This window comes from Anopheles darlingi, chromosome 2 (genome assembly GCF_943734745.1).
Source record: "Anopheles darlingi chromosome 2, idAnoDarlMG_H_01, whole genome shotgun sequence".
In the NCBI taxonomy this organism is placed as follows: domain Eukaryota; kingdom Metazoa; phylum Arthropoda; class Insecta; order Diptera; family Culicidae; genus Anopheles; species Anopheles darlingi.
This window is the reverse complement of record NC_064874.1, coordinates 94,451,902-94,473,848: the sequence shown is the minus strand read 5'-3', so window position 1 is coordinate 94,473,848 and position 21,947 is coordinate 94,451,902. Positions and strand designations below refer to the sequence as shown.

The 21,947-nt window shown below is 42.7% G+C and overlaps 2 protein-coding genes across 18 annotated transcripts in view; both read right to left on the bottom strand.

Annotated features, from left to right (window-relative positions):
• LOC125948248 (AF4/FMR2 family member lilli) overlaps positions 1-20,174 on the bottom strand; it is a 54,297-nt gene extending 34,123 nt beyond the window's left edge. For 4 of the 16 annotated variants that reach the window (XM_049674115.1, XM_049674129.1, XM_049674130.1 and 1 more), the window contains exons 1-2: positions 19,917-20,174; positions 7,035-8,204 (exon numbers count right to left, since the gene is read on the bottom strand). In XM_049674115.1, coding sequence (XP_049530072.1) covers positions 7,035-7,366 — 332 coding nt within the window. In that variant the 5' untranslated portion in view covers positions 7,367-8,204; positions 19,917-20,174. The other 12 variants (XM_049674118.1, XM_049674117.1, XM_049674116.1 and 9 more) reach the window with 12 other exon arrangements.
• A 451-nt stretch (positions 20,175-20,625) lies between these two features.
• The window catches only part of LOC125952683 (putative oxidoreductase GLYR1 homolog), a 4,606-nt gene continuing 3,284 nt past the window's right edge, over positions 20,626-21,947 (bottom strand). For both annotated transcript variants that reach the window (XM_049682302.1, XM_049682303.1), the window contains exon 9: positions 20,626-21,947. This exon is cut by the window's right edge and continues 626 nt beyond it. The gene's annotated coding sequence lies outside the window, so the exon portion shown is untranslated.

The window sequence follows — 21,947 nt, the reverse complement described above, 5'->3', positions numbered from 1 at the left end:
GCGCTGCTTCGCTCGATTGTTTAGTTCGTTATTTTTCTCGCGAACGATCAACCAGCTGGTGAAGCTATGCAAGGTTTTGCAATAAAAAATTAAGCGCAACCAGGTAAATTCAATTAATAAATATGCATTTGAGATAACTCAAAGGTCTTATATAGGGTGCGCCATCATGATAGACCTATGTTGAAAAACTTTGCCATTTTTCAGCCGATTTTGAAAAATGAACCAGATTTATTTAGGTTATACAATGCCATTTATTGACAAATCACTCAGAATATAATATCGATCAAATGACTGCCTCGATTTGACATACCAAAAGCAGCCTTTTTTGACATTGTTATTGTAGTAGACAACATTTGGGGTTTAATACCTGCAATTTCCGATCCGATCCGATCGGAGCTTTTGGTTCTTCTATAGTCTTCGGTTTGCTGACAAACACTTGACTGTTCAAAAAGCCTCATAGTAAAAAGTCCGGACAAATCCCGTGAACAAAGAGATCACACATAAGCACGCTCAGTTTTTATAGTTGAATGATTATTTTCACTGTACTGCAATACAATTTCAGCCCACTTTTGTGTGAATTTATAAAATGGCATAGACTGACGTTTCAAAAACTGACTGACTTGTCCAAATCGGTTGCAAAATGAAGAAGTAATTTAAAAAATTAAATAGTTTGTCTAGATGGCTCCTGTACTTGCTTCAAAGTCAATTAAACAGATTTGCGGCCTTGTAATATAAAACACCAATTACTAGCAGGAACTCTGTTACGCTATATGCTCAATGCAACATACAGCAGAAAATAAAAAAAGAACTAGCATTTTAATTGAATGAAATAAATATGTTATAAACACACTAAAACGATTTTCACCATTAAAATGTAATCGAGAAAACGTATACAGCTGTTTATATTTCATTCCAAAATCGTTGCATAATTTCCAGACCTTCTTCCAACCACATGCACAAACACTCTATAATTGGCATGTTCCCAAAACAACCTCCTCCACAACGGAAGTGCAGAAAGGGGAAGCTGCCCACATCACCGCCACTGAAAAAGGGTGGCACCAACTAGCCTCCATTCCGGCGAATCCTACCATATTTACCCCTTGCTCGATTGCAACATCAACCACCGATGCCAGAGCAGCAGTAGCATCTGTAGCAAAGGGGCTCCACTGATTTGATGATGCACACAACCCACAGCAGCCTCGCCCTTCTGCAAAGAGCTGATCCCACAAAATGTTCATGCTAAAGCCGCGACTCATCGAAACCGTACCCCAAAACCGGAGAAACAGGAGCTACTACTCCTCCTCTTGTTGCGATATGGAATGTGCGGAAGTGCACGCCAATCAACACACACACAAGTTCAATGTACCGTAGTGAGAAACACTACAGGAAGCATTAGGGAATAGGAACGAACGTAGGATACATATGATGGTTTATGATTTGATTACCACGTGGTGCTTATAAAGCGTGCACACAGCGTTCAGATCTTTTGCTCGATTAGTCGGTTGGCGAAAGCCTTTTACGAATATTAACCGTGGTCGAATAGAAAGGGTTGATACGATGGGAATTGATGCAAACATATATAAAGTTCAACACGAACAAAATAAAAGTTTAAAATCCGTGCAAATTCTTTCCGTCACTTCGAAGATCAACCTAATTTTATCAATTTCAATTAAACAGAAAGATAGCTGTTTTTTCACATTTAAACTATAATACAACACAACAATACCAACAAATATCCTCAAAAGCCATTTTTTATCAAATTTTTGTTTGCAGACAAGAGGTTTTATACCATACTTTCTAGAATTCCTGACATTCATGATGGTTGGAAGCTTTGTTTGTTTTGCTTTCTCTTTCCAACCTTGACAACATTCAACTTTGCAGACAGCAATGTTCTCCTTGCCGCACCAGCTTCGTTGCAAGCAGGCAGCTAGCACGCCACGACAACTATTACATATGGCAGTAAATAACATTGGCTTCTCGCAGCAAGTTAACGTTGGTAGCAACCTTGCGGCAACCTTCACCGCTCTACCGCTAACCGCCTGCCACGGGACGAGCCCTACAGTGCATGGGCATCGAAACAGATTACTCACTACTAAAGAGGCCGTACAGCAAACAGCTCGCGAACCAAACGGTGCTGCTGTCCGAAAAACTTTCAATGTTCAGGTTTTCAGGGAGCCGAGAGCTCAGCAACTTTCACCTGCTAGTTGCCTCTGGCAGGCGTGAATCGAGGGGCTGTGATCGGCATGCTGATGAAATTTCCTAGATCCGGAAAGGAAGCTGAAGCCGTTGAACACCTTTTTCGGATCCCCGCTTGCAGATTCAGGTTCCGGTACCACAGGCGAGAGCCACCGTCCGGAATGTCAAGCTGACATCACTTGAAAACTACAAGATATCTTGTTGGTCTACTTTAGGTGACACTAACGCAATCATTAGAAATGGTTGAAACAGCTTCCTATCCAGTCCAGGGCCCATGTATTAGACATCTGATCGTGTTATGCCTGGGTCGAAACCGGAATCCATATTTTTATATAATAGCTGGTACATCCAAGAGCAAGAACAACTCTTTTGCAACAGGTTATTTTTCTTCCACCGATACAGGCGATACATTCCGCAATTAATGAAAGCAACAATGTTAGTTCTGCGTTGCGAGAATATGGACAACGCAACTTACGGTAAACCGCCGGATGGGACGTGTTCCAGAATCAGAAAAGTAAAAATACTGCAGCACGAAGCACGTCTAATTCGAAGCAACAAAATTACATGTTTTAAAACCCCGTGTGTGAGTCACATCATTGCACTACCCTATCCACTGCGAGAATGAAGCGCCTCCACATATCTCCGATAAATAATACCATCCTCACAACAAAATGGAAGAGTGCCAAAACATTGACCATCATCGGCACACGCTCGCCAACAGAGGACAAAAATTGTAAGTTCCCTTGGATTCGTGCCACCGTTTCACACATGCCGTGGTTTTCGGATACTTTTAATTTGACATAAATATTTTCGCATCCACCACCAGCCGCCAATGGCAGGAAGAGAAACGGAGAAATGCAAAAAATAGGAACTCTAATGTCTCTAGCAAACATGATTCAAAACGGATCCCACGATGGGCAGAAACAGAGCTCGCGAATTTAACATTTCGACTGCAATTCAGCGCACTGTGCAAGTGTATCCAGCGGGAGATGACACTAATTAATTGAAATATTACCGTCTCCGTATTACCCTGATGTTGGATAGTCGCGTCAACCCCTTCGTAGCCGAATGGAAGTCCCCGAAGCACCCGGAGTCCAAAAATAAGCAACCAATAGCGTTATACGCAGGGCAAAACCGCAACACCGAACTCACACTCCGATGATGCCGAGATTGGCGAGATTTTATGAACCCACATTTTATGATCTCGCTCCTCTTTCAAACCGTAGCTCCATGCGTTCGCATAGTTCCAAGAGAAGAATTTATTTTCACATGATTACTGTTGTCTTACTAAGTGCAAGATTCGGTTTGCATATGGAGTATGCTATGCGGAAGTGTGGTGGCATATTGGTTCCAAGTAACTATTTTCAACTATATTCATCTGCGGTGAAAATCACACGCATTATTTCGTTCGTCCTCATGAAAAATTGGTAGTTAAATTATGCTTTATGTGGTTCATTTTACAAAAACAAATTACCAGATTGGAGACACATAGAATTCACATTTGTTCATCCAACATTTCTTCTTCACAGATGAGATATGGTGTACAGAAAAATGGATATGATGAGTACCAACAAGCAAGCAAGTTGCATAACAATTTTGTAAAAACGATTAAACACGGATAATCATAATGATTTAGTATATTTCACAAATAATGCAATTTCATCTAGTTTTTTTTTTGCTATTTATCGCAAAAGTAACTGACCATTTGTTATAACATTTTTCGACAACCCCTACCTTCTATTAGTAAAATATCTATATGAAGGCTTCTGTGAGCATAATACCTTGTCTGATAACTTCGACAACATCAACATGTCGTCGTCGTGGTTGAGGAAGCAGTATTTCACGTTCTCATTACGCGAGTGCACTACCACACTTTCATCGACTTTACCACCCTCGTCACGGCAAACACGTAACACAACGTCGTGTTAGGTGAAGAAAAGCGCAGCGTGCCTGAGAGCGGTACCGCAATCTATAGCCGGCACTACCTTTACGGCCCACCAACCATTTCCCAAACTGATTATGCAGCAGCATAGGCAAGGCCCTTTACAGTTTTTTTTTCTTTTAGTTTTTAGGCTCTCTTTTGTGAACAATTATGAACTCCTCACGGAAGCACAGAGCCATAAAAACGCAGGATAGGAACAAGCTTCAAACCGATAGTACTCTGGTCCGCTGCCTTATACTCAATAAAGGAAACGAATAAAAGTGACACGGAATCAACTTTATCATTGAAATTGTAATGAAATGTTAAACGAAAGGAAAGCGAAAAGCCATTTTGATCCAAGTGGAATGGAAGGACGGATCATGGAACCGATTACAACAGCACTCCTCGAGGCAAGTAATCATCATCGTTCCCACTAATGTGCATCACATTATAGAAGCGTAATTTAGCTTCATTGACACCTTTGGCAAACTATCAATTTCAATTTAACTTTTCACTACCCCTTAACTACGCTGCTGTCTAGAGGGTTTATAATTTTAAAGCTAACCCCTAATTTTTAAAAAAGGAAATAAGACGAAACGCAAGACTTTCTATAACAAATGACACTGTCTAACCTTGAAGCTATACTCTGTGCAGGTATAGTACACAAAACGTCAATAACCCGCAACCTGGCAAATACTGCTGTATTTGCATCAAGCACCGTATGTTTTTTGTTTTTAGAGCTCGTGTATCAACATTGCTATTTAGTATCAACATCTAACAAGCCAGCTGATGATTGTGCGGTAAACTGTCATAAAAGCATCGGCAATGCACCGTTACTGCAATTAGGCTGTTGGAAGATTATAAGTGATGCAGCTTATGTGTTCGCTTAGTCTAATCTCATTCATTCATCCATTCGATAGCTGCCGTAAATGAGAATTTAATTATTTTTCCTCGCGTTATTGGGTCCCCGATCTTTGAATAAATGAAAAGAGTCTAGGACAACACTGTCTTACTAGCGTCGATCTCACATACTGGTTGCTGCTAATTTACGATGCTACTTTAGTACAGCAGCGTCAGGCTCGGACAAGCGTCCACACCAATTCTATAAGCATAGCTAATGGTAGGGTAAAATCAAAAATGGGGACATCGGTTTAACTAGAGGCAAAATGTCTACGGTCAAGATCAAGACTAAGATGGTTTGCCGTCTAGCGATATTCGTTCGAAGATAAGAGCAATACATGTTTATTTATTTCAAAAAGTTGGCGTTGAGTAAATATGACTACAATCAAGGCTCGATGATCGAGTTAATCATCAACTACTTAACACATTTGAAACAATGGGAGCAGCAAATTGTATTATGACGACCGAGTTTGTTTTGTTTCTTAATGTTCTCGTTCTGACCAGCAGACCACGACCTAGCAAAGACAATTTGATGCGTAATGAGATGTGTTTGAACAACATCCGTTGACACGCACACAACCGTTACCGCGGCGTGTGTGAGTAATAGCACGACGCAACAACACCACAATGGCGGAGATGGAGACAGCAACTAACACTTGGGGATGTTGGCCCTCACCTTGTTTTTTTTTCTATTCTTATTTTGCTTGGTTATTGCTATTGCGCTGTCCACATCGTCAACGCCATCGCCAGACAACAGTGGAGGCGTTGACCACCAAATTCGCATTTTCGCTCAGCTCAAAATGTCTCGCCATCGAAGGTGCTACTGCTCGAAATGGTGAGGAGCGGTTAATGTTGTTAACCTAGATTAATAGTTTCATTTTGGCGCACATAAACACACCAGCGTCTCCGGCAGACATCCGACACCGGGCGCTCATTGCTCGAGAGTGCTATCGATGGCACCAAAGCGATACGTTGGAATAAGTCGCTGCAGTCAACCGCGAATAGCGAATGGCAGATGAACATAGTCCACGGTGTACAGCCACATTTGTCACAAGTGGATCGATCTCTATCTCTTGTTGACGCCATTTTTATGTGTGGGTTTCACGAATCTCTTCGGTAGCGTTTCAATTGGTGACTATAATTGTAGACGCGACTTCCTGTACTGGTTAACTGTGAAAAATTAGCACTCCTCCCCTGCGAAGTTTTAAAGGCACAACACGACAGCACAAATCGCGGGCATGGAAAGACAAGCGTGAAACGCAAACGAACTCAAAACATTAGCAAAACATTATGAATTCGAACTTGCGCTTCGTCGCGTTGATCAAGCATGACCCTCCCTCTATCCACATACATCGCGTGCACGCACTCGCCTTCGACTTTATTGCACACCGCTGCGCACAGCATTTGATGAAATGCACCAAACGCGCGGTTGCTGGAATGTTTTTTACGTTTTATTCTATTCAGCAATATTACACACGACTACTAGCCCACTGGTTACCGCTCGCAAACGCTAACGCAAATGGTCATATCAATATCAAGTATCTTACACGATTTTCAGAACGCGCCCCACATCAACTCAAATCAATAAAACCGTGACAATTGAGCAAAACAGAGCGTCTACAACTCGAAGGATTCGACAAAATCAAACTATTTGTTTTAATTCACTCGAAAATAGCAAGCATAATACAAATTTCAAATCCAATTCCGATTAAGCTCTTAGATCTCAAAAGAACTAAGTATTGCTTTAAAGAGATTCCCGCAAATATTTTCAAAAAACTTCTTCGCAAAATCAGTGGCATTGCGGCAAACGAATTTCGTCTACGAAAGGTAGATTTAAATATGCCGCTTTTACAGCATCATCAAGTTAAATGTTTACGGTGTGAGTTGGCCGAAGAACCTTTCACTTTGAACAAATATCTTAGCAATTTATATTATCTCTAGGTGGATGAACCAGTTGAGTATATCAATTCAAAATGCTTTTACTAAACATCGAACAACGTATCGATTTGGTACGTACCTTGGTTTTTGCGATTTTTTCATGTCCAACTCGCCGACTCCGCCGGTCGTCCCAAACGACGACGCGGGCGCGGGCAGTGCCGTTGTATGCAACGAATAAGAGTGTCGTCCGCTAGATGAGGATGATGTCAATGACGGTGCGGTGGAGTAGGAGGACGAAGAAAATAATAATGCTGCCGGCGGTGCTCCTGTTCCGCTTCCGGTTGGCGCGTAAGGATTGCTTTTGCTGTTGTTGTTGCTGCTGTTGCTGTTACTGCTTCTCATTGCTCGGAGTTGCTCCGGCCCACACACTCTAAGCTCTGCCTTGTTTAGCAGGTCCTTGTTCGCCGGCATCGATGATGCTGACGCGAATGATGCTGATCATATTGCTGTTGCTGCCTCGGTAGAATGGTGCTCTGCTGATGAATTCTGTTTTCAGCTTCTCTCAAGCCAAAACGCACGGACTACACTAGTAGGGCGCAAGCAGCTTTGCGATTCACCTCAAAACCCTATGCTTGGCGTGCGTACACATGCACCACAGACACCACAGACTGGAAAACTCTTGGGTCACACCACTCTTGAGCAGCATACACTACGGTTTGCACCGATTTGCTCTTCTATTGCTCTTTTGGCTTGCTTTGTGTGGAGAAAGCGCGGAAGGGTATCTGCGATACCGTACCCAAAAGGCGGCAATATTTTTAATGACTACAACATCGGTACGCATGCACCAGACACACCTACACACACACACACACACACACGTGCGCGCGCGCGTAAATACAACACCAAGAGCCTCGCGGTTTAGCTTTGTTTTTTAACTTCCCTAAGCCCAAACCATATCACCCCGGCTTGTGCGACTACTTAGGATCACGCACGACACTGCTTATGCTTGGAACCGAAATCACAAATTACGCTCAGTGCACTACGATGCACTTCCTTCATCGAACTGATCTATTGCTCACTATTCTATATTTCCACTTTTCACTACGCGACGTCGAGCTCGCAGCACTAGTGTAACACCAATGGATCGATCGAAAACTCCCTCTTTAGGGAGCCTAATAATGTTGACCGTTAGGCGATTCTAAATAAACTGTTTGATAAATCACAATGCTATTTCAATCACTGCTGCAAGCAGCTTCTCTGCTACCACTACTGCATTGCTCTATTTCACTTTTCACATCGTCTCTGCTCACTACGAGAAAAGAAAGAAAGTTGAGGAGTGAGAAAAGTAGGCACCTTCGTAATAATATTGAAGGTTACAGCGAATAAGCGAAAGAGTTCGTTTTAAGATATAAGAACGCACGCACACGCACATTTGAAGATATAAGAAACAGAACAACTGCGTACTAAACAGAAAATCTAACAAAGAAAGTAAGTATGGCCATTTTTTCTGAAGCCAGGACTACAAAATGTTGAAAATATTGCACTGATTACTTTCTCCCCTTTCACACTTTCACTGACAGTGTGGTGTAGCTAGAGACTTTGCCTTAGTGTCTGTCACAAGCAACAGCGACACAAAGGATTGGTGCCAAGACCATGAAGATACGTGTCAGGAGCACTAGTTACTTCATTGGGATCCAACTACACCCAGGGTACATACAGATATTTACGTTGAGTACATCTAGGAAATATCTTTGGTAAAAAAGTAAAAGAAAACGCACAAAAATCAATATATGCGAGAACAAACGGGCACAAAAAGCCGGACCATTGGAGAGACAAGGGACTCACTAGTAGCACATTTTCCGGAAAGGCACCATCATCGAATGCATTTGTTTTGTTTGTTCATAATCAATAGGCAAGATATAAAATCTTCTCTTTGAATAGGTTGACAACGGCTCTGCTCATGTCATGCCATCCCGGAGTGTGCTGAACAAAACAGATGTATTATGGTAGGTATTATGGTATAGCTTTTAACAAAACCTTTCAGAGGAACATGGAGCCAGAATTGTGGACGTGAGTCGCTTTTCTCAATATTGAGAAGAACAAACATTAATGAGGAGAGCATAGGATATGACAAGGTTGCCTAAAATTGTTTGCCATTAAACCGGTTAACACGAAATTATGCATAACATGTTACGGAGTATTGTATACTATGAGAATTTAAATCAAGTATTTTCGCCAGGCAATCATAAAGTAGTATAATAAATGTAAAGGATTGTACAATTTGTATTATATTGATTCTAGAAACGCAAACGAGCTGTAAACATAAGCGACAAAGTAAGAACCAGCGACAGAGAATAAAATTAAAATAATTAAACTATCTTTGCATCACCATTGCCATTACTCCACAATGTAAGCAATACACAGACTAGCATCGAGTCTTAACCTTATGTTTCGTTTTACATTCTCTGCACCTGGTTTTACATCGTTGAACTTTTCAAAGCATTCAATATTTTATCACATCTCGAATGAGGTTCTTCTGTTTTCCTTTTTTACTTCCTGCGCAACATCAAACAAGAACGCCACAACTCTTTCAACCAACCCACCGCGTTTAATTTCTAGCCGGTGGGTGGAAAAGCTTTCAAGAAAATCGACAAGACAAGACGACGACGTCGTCGACAAGCAATGGCCGCACACCATACCATATCACGCTTCATACTTTCCACATGAAACTTCGCATTCACGACCCACATCATCTTTCGCGAACGTTAGTCAGCATCTTGAAGATGAATTACAGTTTACCTCCGGTGAATACAACGAAGAGAACGATTGAGAATTTCGCTACAGCGAGCAAACAACGAAAGCTCTGACACCATTTCCGGTCGAATGCATCTTTTGAGAAACGAAGAGCACTCGGCCGCACGAGATCTTGCATTCCGATTCTCCGAATCTGAAGGACCATCTAGACAACATGCCGCACAGCACAACACGCATCCCTCTGGGTGCTTAACTACATTTTTATGCGTCCGTGGCGTTGGGAAACCAGTTGATGGACATTCGCTCTCCGGCTTTGACAAACTCCACTAGTTACATTGTGTGGTTTAGTACCAACGACAAGCAACAGGTTCCTGACGCTTCGGTATGGGTGCGTCAGAAATCAATTTTCCATCTTGCAATTCCTACTTGCCAAACATAACGTAGCAGAGGGAACAACATCGTTTCGATGTCCTCCTTTGTCTAGGGAGATCATTACTTTTAAAGTGACACATTACAGAGGTGATTGCAATGGCTGTAACTTGCATTCTGTATTTTCTTCCCAAATTCTGGGCAGGACAGCATCTGGAGCAGAACATGAAACTAACGGGCACGTACTAACACAGGAACAGGGAAAAAATGGAATACTACCACAAGATGTTGCCAAGATTTGTAAAATCAGTCATAAATAAGACTCTACACCAGTAAATGGACACGAGAAAAAATAATACCAATTAATGTTCTAGGTGTATATTTCTATGACATTCAAATATTGCTTATCTGTCTGAGGATTAGGATGAGGAACTTCTAGTCGCGTTAATCAGCCATAAAAGTAAGTATTAAAAAAAGTAATAAAAGGTATACTGTCATCGAAAACGAGTAGGTTTCTTACTAAATATTTCTTGGAGTTAAAGGCGAATGAACTTTCCAGTGTTCCTGAGCTTCCAGCGTTATTAAAGAACGATGTACTTAGCCACATGAAAATGAAAATTCCAATCTCCCGTTTTAGCGAACATATAATCCAACGTATCTGTTATTAAAGAGTGTACGTGATAGGTGGCCACAAAGAAAAATGATTCTTATCTCTGAAAGTGTAGCACTCGAATCTTTTGGTCACAAATCTAATACGAGTGCTGGATGAAAGAAAGAAAGGATGGTAGAGAGCATCATCTCAGCATTCGGCAGAAGAGAGGGTAGAACGATATAATTTAATTGCGATGATGCTATTTGGCCTGTCCATTTGACTCAATCGAGTGAAAGTAAAAGTCAATAATACGATGACGTCGGAGGTGGATGGTGGTCATGGTGAAATGAAAGCGAAATGGTTATAAAGCTGCCACTTATTCGATTCACTTTGATTGGTTTCAGCATGTCTATCGTCAGTGCAAAGAATGTTGAGCCAATCGGAATAAGATCATTCCGTTATTGATGCACTTTAAGAAATTGTAATATTGCAACAAATGTTTTCAGCACACAAAGAGCTTATTGTGTTGTTGAATATCTAGAGATCTACGTATCATATACTAGAATAAAAACATATGATGTATTAGCAAAACAAATCTTTTCTAATGAAGCTTATTCGATTTACGTTCACCTGCTTGTAGAGCTTTAAAAGCAAGGATCAATTACTATCTGATACCCCTTGGGACAATAGATCAACATAAAAAGAGGAACAACCAGCCGAATTGGCTTAAACTTTAACCAAAAGCAACGAGAATCCGGTGTTTAGGACAGTAAACTCCTTTTATAACTGGATTAACTTTTTTGCGAAGCAGACAATTGCAGGTTTTTTGCCTCACCAGACAAGCATAACAACAGCATAATCTTGCCCTTTATCCTGTTATCCTCTACTTTGGTAGGGGGCTTGCGTCTCAATCCATTCGCGGTGGGGTTTCATTATTGTAGGGTCTATTACTCGATCCTTTCGTTCGAATAGAGTAACATACAGTCAGACACCTTGCGTTTCACAATTGACAGTATTCACCGGCAAGGGGTAATCTTCAAATAATGAGAAGCTTTATTTTATTGTTGAAGAATTTGAAAAATACTTTACTTTTCTAAAATCAATAAAATATTCGCATTTGATTGTTTGTGTACACTTAAAATTTCCCTGTGAGCAGCATGTATGAGTGTGTGTGTGTGCTCAGCTGACAAAAATAGAAAATATTTTCAAAAGCAATTCGTAAACATGCACCACACACAACACGTTGACATTAGTCACACAAACCGGGACGTAGAAGGAAGCGGCAAAGAAAGAAGAAAAATACAAAAAGAAAAACGCAGAAACGAGAGCATTTCACAGGTAGTCTCAAGACTATTGCTGTTGAGATGTTCAACAAGCTTCTTGTTGCACATCTTATTCTCTTCTTTCCATCACTTCCACATCCACGCAGATATGAGAGCTCTACGCGCTCCTTAACCCAATCAAGGCCATACACAAAAGGAAAAGTAGCACGAGAGCCCAAGAAAAACACTATTAGGCGAAAAAATGGTACAAGAAAGACAGAAATTCCTTTCAGAGACAATGACTGGTTTGCAGATGCATACACCATTATTCATTCATATACTAGCGATAAAAATTCTAGCTCGTATCGAAATCATCGCGAATCACAGATCATCAACATCCCAAAGCACTGATGAGTTACAACGACACCAGTGAAAGATCACATCTGCTTTAGCAACTGGTGTCACTGGAATGATGTGTTAATTGCAGTTGTCACCAAGTGCGTGGAGGACTAGTGAAAGTGAAACGTTGTGAAATCGATAGGAAAACTACGACTTGACCACGCGTCTGCAAAGGAATCGAAGACAGTATCCAATACCTTAACGGTTAGCTCCTCATTGTCAGTCCGTTCTGCAAGCAATTTGCCAAAGAAAAAGTCATTTTCTCTACGTTGTTGCCTCTCGATCACCTCGTTGAATGGCGGCGGACTTTATTGTCCACCAGGGCGGCCAGGGCTACAACGGTGGGACTGTATGATGATGACGACTATAATATGCTTCAGCTGCTGTTGCTACTGCCCTCAATCATCCTCCGCTACACTACAGTGGCGGTAGGCAATGGCAAAATGAGTTCTACAAGCAAATATGCTAAAAATAACACACAAACACACAGATTCGTGGGAGAAACCCAAATGCAGGCTACTGGTATCGAAGGAGCGAAAAAGAATTTCTAGCACCCCTCATGACCCGTGGACCCTCGCAGACCGGTGTTTCTTTACTTTGTCATACTCTTTTTACCATCAATTTTCGTGTTATATGAAAGTGAGTTCTTTTCTGTGCGATAAGAAACAACGAAAATCCTGACATGTTCATAGACAACACGAAAAATCTCTCGTTGTCACGAACGGTCGCATAGCAATCCGACCAACTTATCTACGATCTTTAAAGTAATTGTAGCAAATTGTAAGTACTACGTTTTTACCAACTTGCATTGGCACATTGGTTACTAACAACGTTGGGTGAGATTTCAGATGTGATTTCACTTCAAGTTAATTAGTGAGATATGTATATCTGATGGCCAACCAAGTACGTTGAAATAAAATTAACTAACGAGCAATGAACACATTAATCCAACCCATTAAAAATATTAATTTACCCAATAAAATGATACTGTTAATTAGCCATTAGCCATCGTTGTATAATAAACCATGGATTTATGAAAAAAGCGGAACTTGGTAGAATCATTCTAGTCAGGGCATGACCTAAAAACACCATTTCCGCCAAAGGACACTTTCGTATGTGATCCTCTTTTACTTGCTTCTCGTATGCAAATAACGCTTCAACTTCAACAGCTCTCAAGAGGCAGTCAATGAACATGTTTTAGAACATGCAACGCACATAACATCCGCCTCAGCGTGATCGAGTCCCATTTTTTTTCACCAGACGCACTGTCGTATAAGACCCCAGCGTTTGGTTAAACCAACTGTTGCACAGCTTCTTGGAGGGCATCTCACTCTCAAGAGACAGTCGGGTAACAGGAACCAGCATGGTCGTTTGACGGTTTACGACCGATTAACGAGCACCTTAAAAATCATGCTTCCAGCGATGCGTCCCCAGATCGAACGATGAATGTGTCAACTACGGTTTCGACACTACCAAACAAGACAAAGAGAAAAAGAGAATGAGAGAGGGAGAGAGATAGCGGGATCTACCCATGGTGCAGTGCAGCAACAAAGTTGCATTTAGTGTTCCAGCATTTACTCTCAACTTATCCAAGGATATGTCACCGATCGTTTGAAAAACGCGTTTTAAATGTTCGTAAAATATAATGCACCGGAAGAACGCGAGCCTGAACCGGAAGGGAGGGTGGCCAAAGTGGGGGAATCGAAACAGACAGTGACACATGGTGCATACGCACACAGCTGCTGTTGTGTGCTGGCACCTAGAAGACGACGGAGCGATCGTCCATATCGCTATCTGCTTGCAGTTGCGTTGTGAAACCATGGAAAGCGCTGTCGCCTAGCGTGTTTATTCAAATGTTTCCTTCCTTCTGCCCAGTCTTGGTGTATTCATTGGTAGCAGGGAAAAGGAGGAGATGGGGTGGGAGGGGGGCTGGGGGACCTGCAAACAACAGACCTATGACGCTCGTGTGCCGTTGGCGATTCAGGCGTGTAAAGTAATGTAGCATAAAATTCTTAGCGCCTTTCTTGAACCCACCAGCGACCGTTTCTTGTTCGCTGCATAACCATCTACTCCAGTCGCGATGTGACAGTTTCTATTTGTGTCTATGTTTGTAGAGCCTTGCATTATAATTTAGAAATAAATTTCGATTTTTTTAGACATCGAACCAGTTCCCACCACAACCACTTATCAATGAAGAAGTCGAATCGTCCACAGACAAACTAAAGCAATCACCTGTCATAACTGAGCGATAACAAGACAATGTCGGGTGAAGAGAAACACGGTGGTTCAATTATCGATCGCTAAGAACTTAGCACCAATAGAGCAGACGACCAGCACGATTGAAAACGCAAATAATGAACTGTTTTTTTTCCTTCAATGAAAGTTATATAATTTTTTTTAATTTATACAATGATAACCGAGTTTGAAGCATAAACATACGGCTCGCCCGTCATTATATATGTTTAAAAAAACCGAGTTTGAATAAAGAAAACGTTTCAGAATCTATCCTATTGAAGGTGTAGCAAATCTTTCCAATTTAAGTACAAACAGTTAACCTTATCTCTATTAGCAGGCGAGACACGATAAGACAGGATTTCTGTCCGAAGATAGCACGACCATGTTGCAATTCATTAATGATTCATATAGAAAGTAAAAATATTTCCATTTAAAATGATAACCTACACATTGCAATGAGAATAAAAGAGCTGGTGCTGTAGTAGCGGTTTGCATTCGTTTACGGTACGCGACTCGCAGTTATGCTGAGCGAACAACAAGGGACGCCACCGAGGGAATGTTTAGTCCTGCGCAGTAATGTTGTATCTCGCCAATCATTACACAAACCGCACAGAAGCTGGGTGAGTTGCCAGTCGGCATATCCATGGTACGGTATTGCGGAGAGAATCGGTATCTTGCCAACTCAACCACGCAATCAAGCGGTTTGATACAGTTTGCCATAATACTCCCGCCACGGACAAATAATGGTCTCAGGAGCCACGAGTACACCACGGCAAAAGACAAAGTCCCACCGCTCGAACTGGCTTCTGATCTAGGTGAGAGAAAGTGTTTCGCCGAAAGCGGACAAGTCTCTCTCTTTCTTTCTCTCTTGCTCTTGCGACCTACGAGACCTCAGTGAGAACCAAAACAAAATCATAACAAAGAAAGTGTCCCGAAAAGCGGCGCACCGACGACGACAGACGGCTGTTTCTCTACCTACACCTACCGCTCAGGAGCATACATTCCAGCATAACGCACGCGTCGATCTAGCGCATACAACGAACAACCTTTCACGCCCTTCGTCCAGCTCTCCGCTTTTACTCTCCCTTCCCCAAGTACAGTACGGTACTGTCTCATTTCAGCAAATGCTGTTCCTGTCACACGCTACAACCAAAATAAACGTGCCGCGAGGGGAAGACTCCATGGTTGTGATTCATTTTCTTCGCACCACAATTTAAGTTTTAACACCGGAAAATGTTCCATACATACTGTTTTGTTTGCTCCATTTTACAAAGGCTACTCAAAAACGGTACCTAACAGTGATAACACGTATTCTTCTCATATTTAATTGAATAAATCGTACCGTAAATGAATCAATCGAGCGAATCGATCAATCAATACCTGCACGTTGGATTAGTCGTATGCGAAAACAAAAATGACCAGAATATGACCAATGATTCTTCGGTTCCACTTCACGCACAGTATGGCATGCGCTGCGGATGGAAAACAATTTTATGACTCGCGGACACAGACGAGATGAAATTTTTTTCTTCATCATCCTACGAAAGGAGGCATTGGCCTCTGTTTTCCGTAGAAAGAAAACTTTGAAATCTCTAGACGGTATGTGAAAGGTGCGGAAGGAGTGCGCGGTACAGGGCTATATTCGTACGCCAACATACGGTTATGCTGGCAAAAAAGGTGAAGGGCACCACAAGCTACGAGTTCGTCACTTTGCCACGGTATCATAAGCAGCACGTACGTGGTGCTGGTGGCGGTGGTGAATCAGAAACATAAGCTAATAATAGGCGGCCGGATAAACCTGCGTAGGCGGACAATGTTGTTGTTAAGGGAGGTACGAATGGAATACAATTGGGCCCTACTAATGTTACAATTTAGCGTTAACTTTCTGGGTCCATTCACTTGGAAGGAAAAAGCCGGAAATATTTGACGTAATAGGCTACGACGTATCTCGGGATCAGTTTGTGCCAAAATATAAATTGGTATGAATCACATCCCGCTTCGATTGTCCCGCTTGTGGCATGACTCATTGGAACCTGTGTGAGTAAAGTAGGTGATAATAGAATCATAAATTGATTTTCCTTGCTAGTAAGAGGCGGACCATATCCTGGGGAATCCCTACAGCATTGCAGCCGGTAAATGGCAGTGTTTCATCACACATCATTCGCTTGATGTACCGAGATAAAAGTTCATGTTCCAGCAGCCAGGCCGACGAAGGAGGATCAACAGCGGAACACTTCGCTGCGCTTAATCGCACGGCAGAAATCGTTCGGTGTGTCCGTAAGACGATGTGGCGAAGCGGTGTTTGCGTTCGTTCGCTTTTGAGTTTTTAGTCTCTCATGGTCAGCGCGTTTCACAAACACACCGGACAGACGGAAACACCTGCGGGTGGTTCTCTAAAGTAGCACACTTTGCACGAATGCCACCACCATCGGTCATCACCCAGCCCCTTTAAACGGGGTGTACGGGGCGCTGGGGCACGCACAGCAGTGCGAATGCTATCTACCAGCTCTTGCGGCGCCAGCGGTGTGCGGACATTCCGATTGCACATTCAATTGCAGCGCACCTATTCTGGGCGAAGAAGACAACAAAGGCCATCTGCAACCAGGTCTTGGTGACGATCCTGTTGATTGATTAACGTGTCGATTGATTGATGGAAGGATATTCGTCCAAAAGTCACATTTCCAAGCTTAGCTCCTAATAAGAATCGATCAAAGGAATGGGTAGATAGGATCGGTTTTTCTGTTTCGCTGTAACATGGTTTCCACACACAGAGGAGGCTCTGTCGATGCGTTACTACGTTATTCGTTACCGCTTTGCCAACCCGTTAGGAGGGTTGATTCGAAATGTCATGATCACCTGCTCATCTCACCAACTCATCTGATGCGATCATAAGCCGTGAGACATGGAAAGTGTGTTAAGAAAGGAAGGTACCTCTTACCTATTCCATCGCTAATCGCTTCTCTTGAAGGATCGGTTTGCAGTCGAGCAGCGGGGATTCCCGTTCAGCTGTTCGATGATGCTTGGCCTTCTATAATACATTTTTTTTCTGCGAGTTCATATGTGTGAGTGCGAGCATCGTAGTAAATGTCGTTAGCACACGCACAACATCGCGACTCTCACCCCACGTACCACTGGCCGTGGCTCTTGGCCGGACCGTGCGCTGTGCCGTGGTGCCTTTACGACGTGACTTTCGATCCGCTAATCAGCGGGCAGTGTCGCTGGGCATAGAGACGAGCATACAAACACGCAACCACACTCTATCTTGACCATGTTTCGTCGGTTGTGGCTGCATGTGACGCACGTTCATTATTACGATGATTACGGTTATCACAATTAGAAAACGGGAGTGATCTTGCAAAACGGAACACTCACATTCAACCCTTCGAAACCCACTGCTCACTCACACATTTTCGCGTTTCGTTGCCCTTAAATTCCGATTGCGTATAACGATCGATGGGTAACGACCAAACAACTTGATCACTTATGATGGATCACAATCAGCATGCACAGGCTTTCGCTTCAAAGGAAATTTCACTGTTATAGAAAATAAGAAATCCCCCAAAAAGCAACGTATGTTGTCCATTTATGGGGGTTTACGATGTATGTAAGCATCAGATCATTGGACCATTCTGGGTGGGATTTTGCATTTGTTTTTCTGAGGTGTTTGTTACCTTGCTTATTCGATCACTAACACTACAGCCGCACAGATTGCCGCGAACCGTGGAACCGCGCACGCAACGTCATACAAGCGCACGATGTTGGCCAATAGTGGGGCTGGCCGGACTCTCTCACTTACATCATCTCGGCTCCTCTTTCGCTTGTTAACGCATTAAAACTACCATCTCACGGCGAATGGCGATCGGATCGACCCCCAACGAGAGCCGTGAACCAACAACAAACGTCCCCAAAAAGGTTGAAAATATCTCTACAACATGCAGCTCTAGTACGGCCACAAAGGGGTTGGCACGCACCAGCTCTTCGATAGTGGCAGATACCGACGTACTTGCATTCCCATTTGTCTATTTCTATTGATCCAATTGGTGCAAGACCAATCATCATCATTGCTCTTCTGACACGGAATGAGCAATCGAATGCAACAGACTGCGTTGCTCGTTTGTGTCCAAAAGCAAAAATTGTTTCGATCATAAATGTTGGCGGAATTTCTTTTGGGTTTCATCTCGGTGTATCACGAAAATATAATAATTCTCTGCATTCAGCGACCGAACAGTAAAAGAAAATCCCGGTAATACAGAAAAGCCATTCACAGCCTGCTTATGATAAGCATGCCGGTTTTATCTGCCAACTAAGAAACAGGATACATCCAATTAAAGCGATATTTGACTAAAAAAAGGAATTTTTCATCGAACCACGGCCAGCACGTACTTCTCAAGGTGGCACCTTTTTTGTAAAACCGTCCTTGAACATTCGCGCGAGTAGGCACCTAGTTGTATTGGTTATGCTACTACAATTGAGCGATGTTTTGATGGGGGTTTCCTTTTTTTCATTTTCCCCGATTTTTTACAACTCTCGATGGCGTCACACACAGTACCGGCCTACCTACTCAAGAAAGTCTGGCCTGACACATTCAACAAGCCACGAGTGCGCGGAGGGGCGCTAGGCGGTCGTCGTCGTCTCGGGGTACTCTATAATTGGCTCTATCTTGCTGGTTCACTCTGCGCCTTCACCATCGTTTCACTTCGCGGACCGCGCACCTTCCTCTCGATTTGAATCATTTCGCGAGTTTCCTCCACACGACAGGCGACAGGCAACTTTTGCAAGCTTTCCCTGCGGTGTACGTGACACTCACGGTCGGCTTACGGCAAATGTGGAAATGATTTCAACAGTAGCAATGACGAGAGGCAGCGCTGGACACCCGCTTTTGCGCAACCCGCCATCCGTGCTCGGTGCCGGTGATCAAAAAGGATGCGGCGAAGGAATCGTACTACTCGGTACAAACTCCCTCGTCACCTCGCGTCAGCAGCAGCGAAACATTGCGAGTAACCACACAACACACTAGGCGACACTAGAAACAATAGAAACAGCGCAATTCGTCATGTAGGGAGCACATCCCCCCGCACTTCATGTTGCTTCTTTTTCTCATTCTTCTTCTCGGTCGTTTTATGCTTCTTCGCAAAACGTACGTTCGAGAAGCTGCAACGGGAAGGGTGGCTGAGGAACGGATTGTAAGGAGGAATGCAGGAGGGGGGGGGGGGGGTAGGCGAGGGGAAATTAGACAGAGAGGTTAAGCAAGAAAAAAATAGGGGGTTCGCAGACGACCGAGTTTGTTCGAAAATTCGCTCACACCACAAAACAAACACATTTTCCGGATCCTCGAGTGGTCATAGCAAGCCTATTCGTGTCTCTCCACAAGCCTGCCGTTTCACAAGGCCACCCATCGCACTCAACACACCTGGTCCAGTAAGTTTGCGGTAGAAAATTCACCCCGAACCGACCGAATCGCCATTTTCTTCTTTCAGTTCAATCCTTTTCCGTTGCCTCTTCTTCGATCGTTCGTTCCGTGGATCTGAGCGCAATTTCCACGGTTTTCCACTTTCTAGGCACTTTTCCGATAGGAATGGCTGCGCTAGTTGCTAATGATGCTAATTTGCTTCGAAATAGCGCGAAATTATTCCAAAATGTTCAGAATTTCGCATTTTTACTCGATGCGATTCTAACCTCACACCGTGTACCAAAAACAACAGCACAGTGCCACGCAGTCAATTTTTTGTTCAAAATTCAGATTTTTAATTGAAATTTTGCCTTTTTTTATACAAAATGCGTCTATTTTCACGAGCATCACTGTCCAAGTTGCTTCGTCGTTTATGCGGCTGCGGTTTTAGGAGTCGGTAGTTCCGGGGCTCAGGGCGACGGAACTTCCGACTTCTGGATCTTGTTTATACGGCTGACGTAAGGCCGTTCGAGCAGAGCAGCTATTCCGCTCTCTATCTCTCGGAGAAAGAGTGAGCGAGATGAAAACTCGAGCAGTTCATTTTTGGCCTGTAAAACACACCGCAATTCCACCGTGCCTGCTCCAAATTTTGAGTCGCTGAAATCGTTTCTCAAACGTTGAAATTGTTTCTGAAAGGAAATAGAAACCATGAATAGAACGCCGCTTTCGGTTACGTTAATCAACATTTATTTATTCACTCTCGTTTACTGGCTATCTTCCTTCGAAAAAAGTGTATAATTTTGTTATTCTCACGTCTTCAAAAAAAGAAAGAAATAAAGGATCAGGTTGTACGGTTTTCCTCTACCTAAAAAGAGACTCGCTTCTGATACCCTAATCTGCTGTGTTTGATCGTAGCTATTGCTGCCGGTGTATCGCTTTAAATTGTATTTTACACAACTAACTCCCGACAATTCGTGACAAATCTTACACCGTTTCCCGCACTTTTGCAATGCAATGCAAAATGCACATTCCGCCAATATCGAACATCGTTCAGTATAGAACTTGCGCAAATCATGGCTCAACGGAACAGAATCTTCGTTTCGAATAGGACTGAACGCGGAACATAAAACAGAATTAAAACTCTTTTGCTCACAATCACACACCGGTGCGCTAGTGAAATCTAGATTAACGCAAACCAACGAGCTGCAAATCCTTTGATCAATTAAATCGCTAAATTACCTTTGATAAAGTGCGTGCGTTTGACGAAACTTATTCACGTACGTCGTCATAAACACTTCTGGTACCGCCCAATGCTTGACGGAATTCATGTTCATAGTGTAAAATTGAAACGATAAATGAAAAAGAACGAAAAAAGAAACAATCGCTTAATAAACGCAGCACATCACGTAATGTTTGCGATATGGAGGATACTACATAGTTATTGCATCTTGAAATAAGCTTCTTCAGCGCTCTACTAAACTTTCCAAATGACTTGTCTTTGCCGTCGGAGAGCCAAATTTCGCTAAGTGGCTGGACTTGTACTGTCGCTTTTAGTGCGCCAAAAACTAAAGAAAATGCCGAAATGGAAAGACTAGTGTAATTATTAGTCGTTATTGAACGGTTCTCTCCGGGCTTGATGGACTATTTTATATCTAACTTCTACAAATGCGACACGCTCGTCTATCGCTTTGATATAACTATATAGAATAGCCCACTGACTACAAAATATACCTGACGCATATCAATTCTTCCTTTTATATCTAAGTCAGCAAAACCGATTTGTTCTAGGCGGATCGAGAAATCAGTGGGGTATTCTTCGGTAAAAAAAAGCAGTAATATAAGTGAAAAGGGGAGGAAAAAATGTAAAAAATCTGGATACTTCATCGAACATGAAAAATATATCAAGTGGATCTATCTATACCTAGAGGGGGAAGCTGGAGAAGCTCAACTCCAACAACAATTTGAAAGCGAATGAACAAGAATGAACGCACACTGTGTCTGTTGTCAGTACCTTTTTCACCCATCGCTTTTAGTAGATTTGTAGCTTAATGA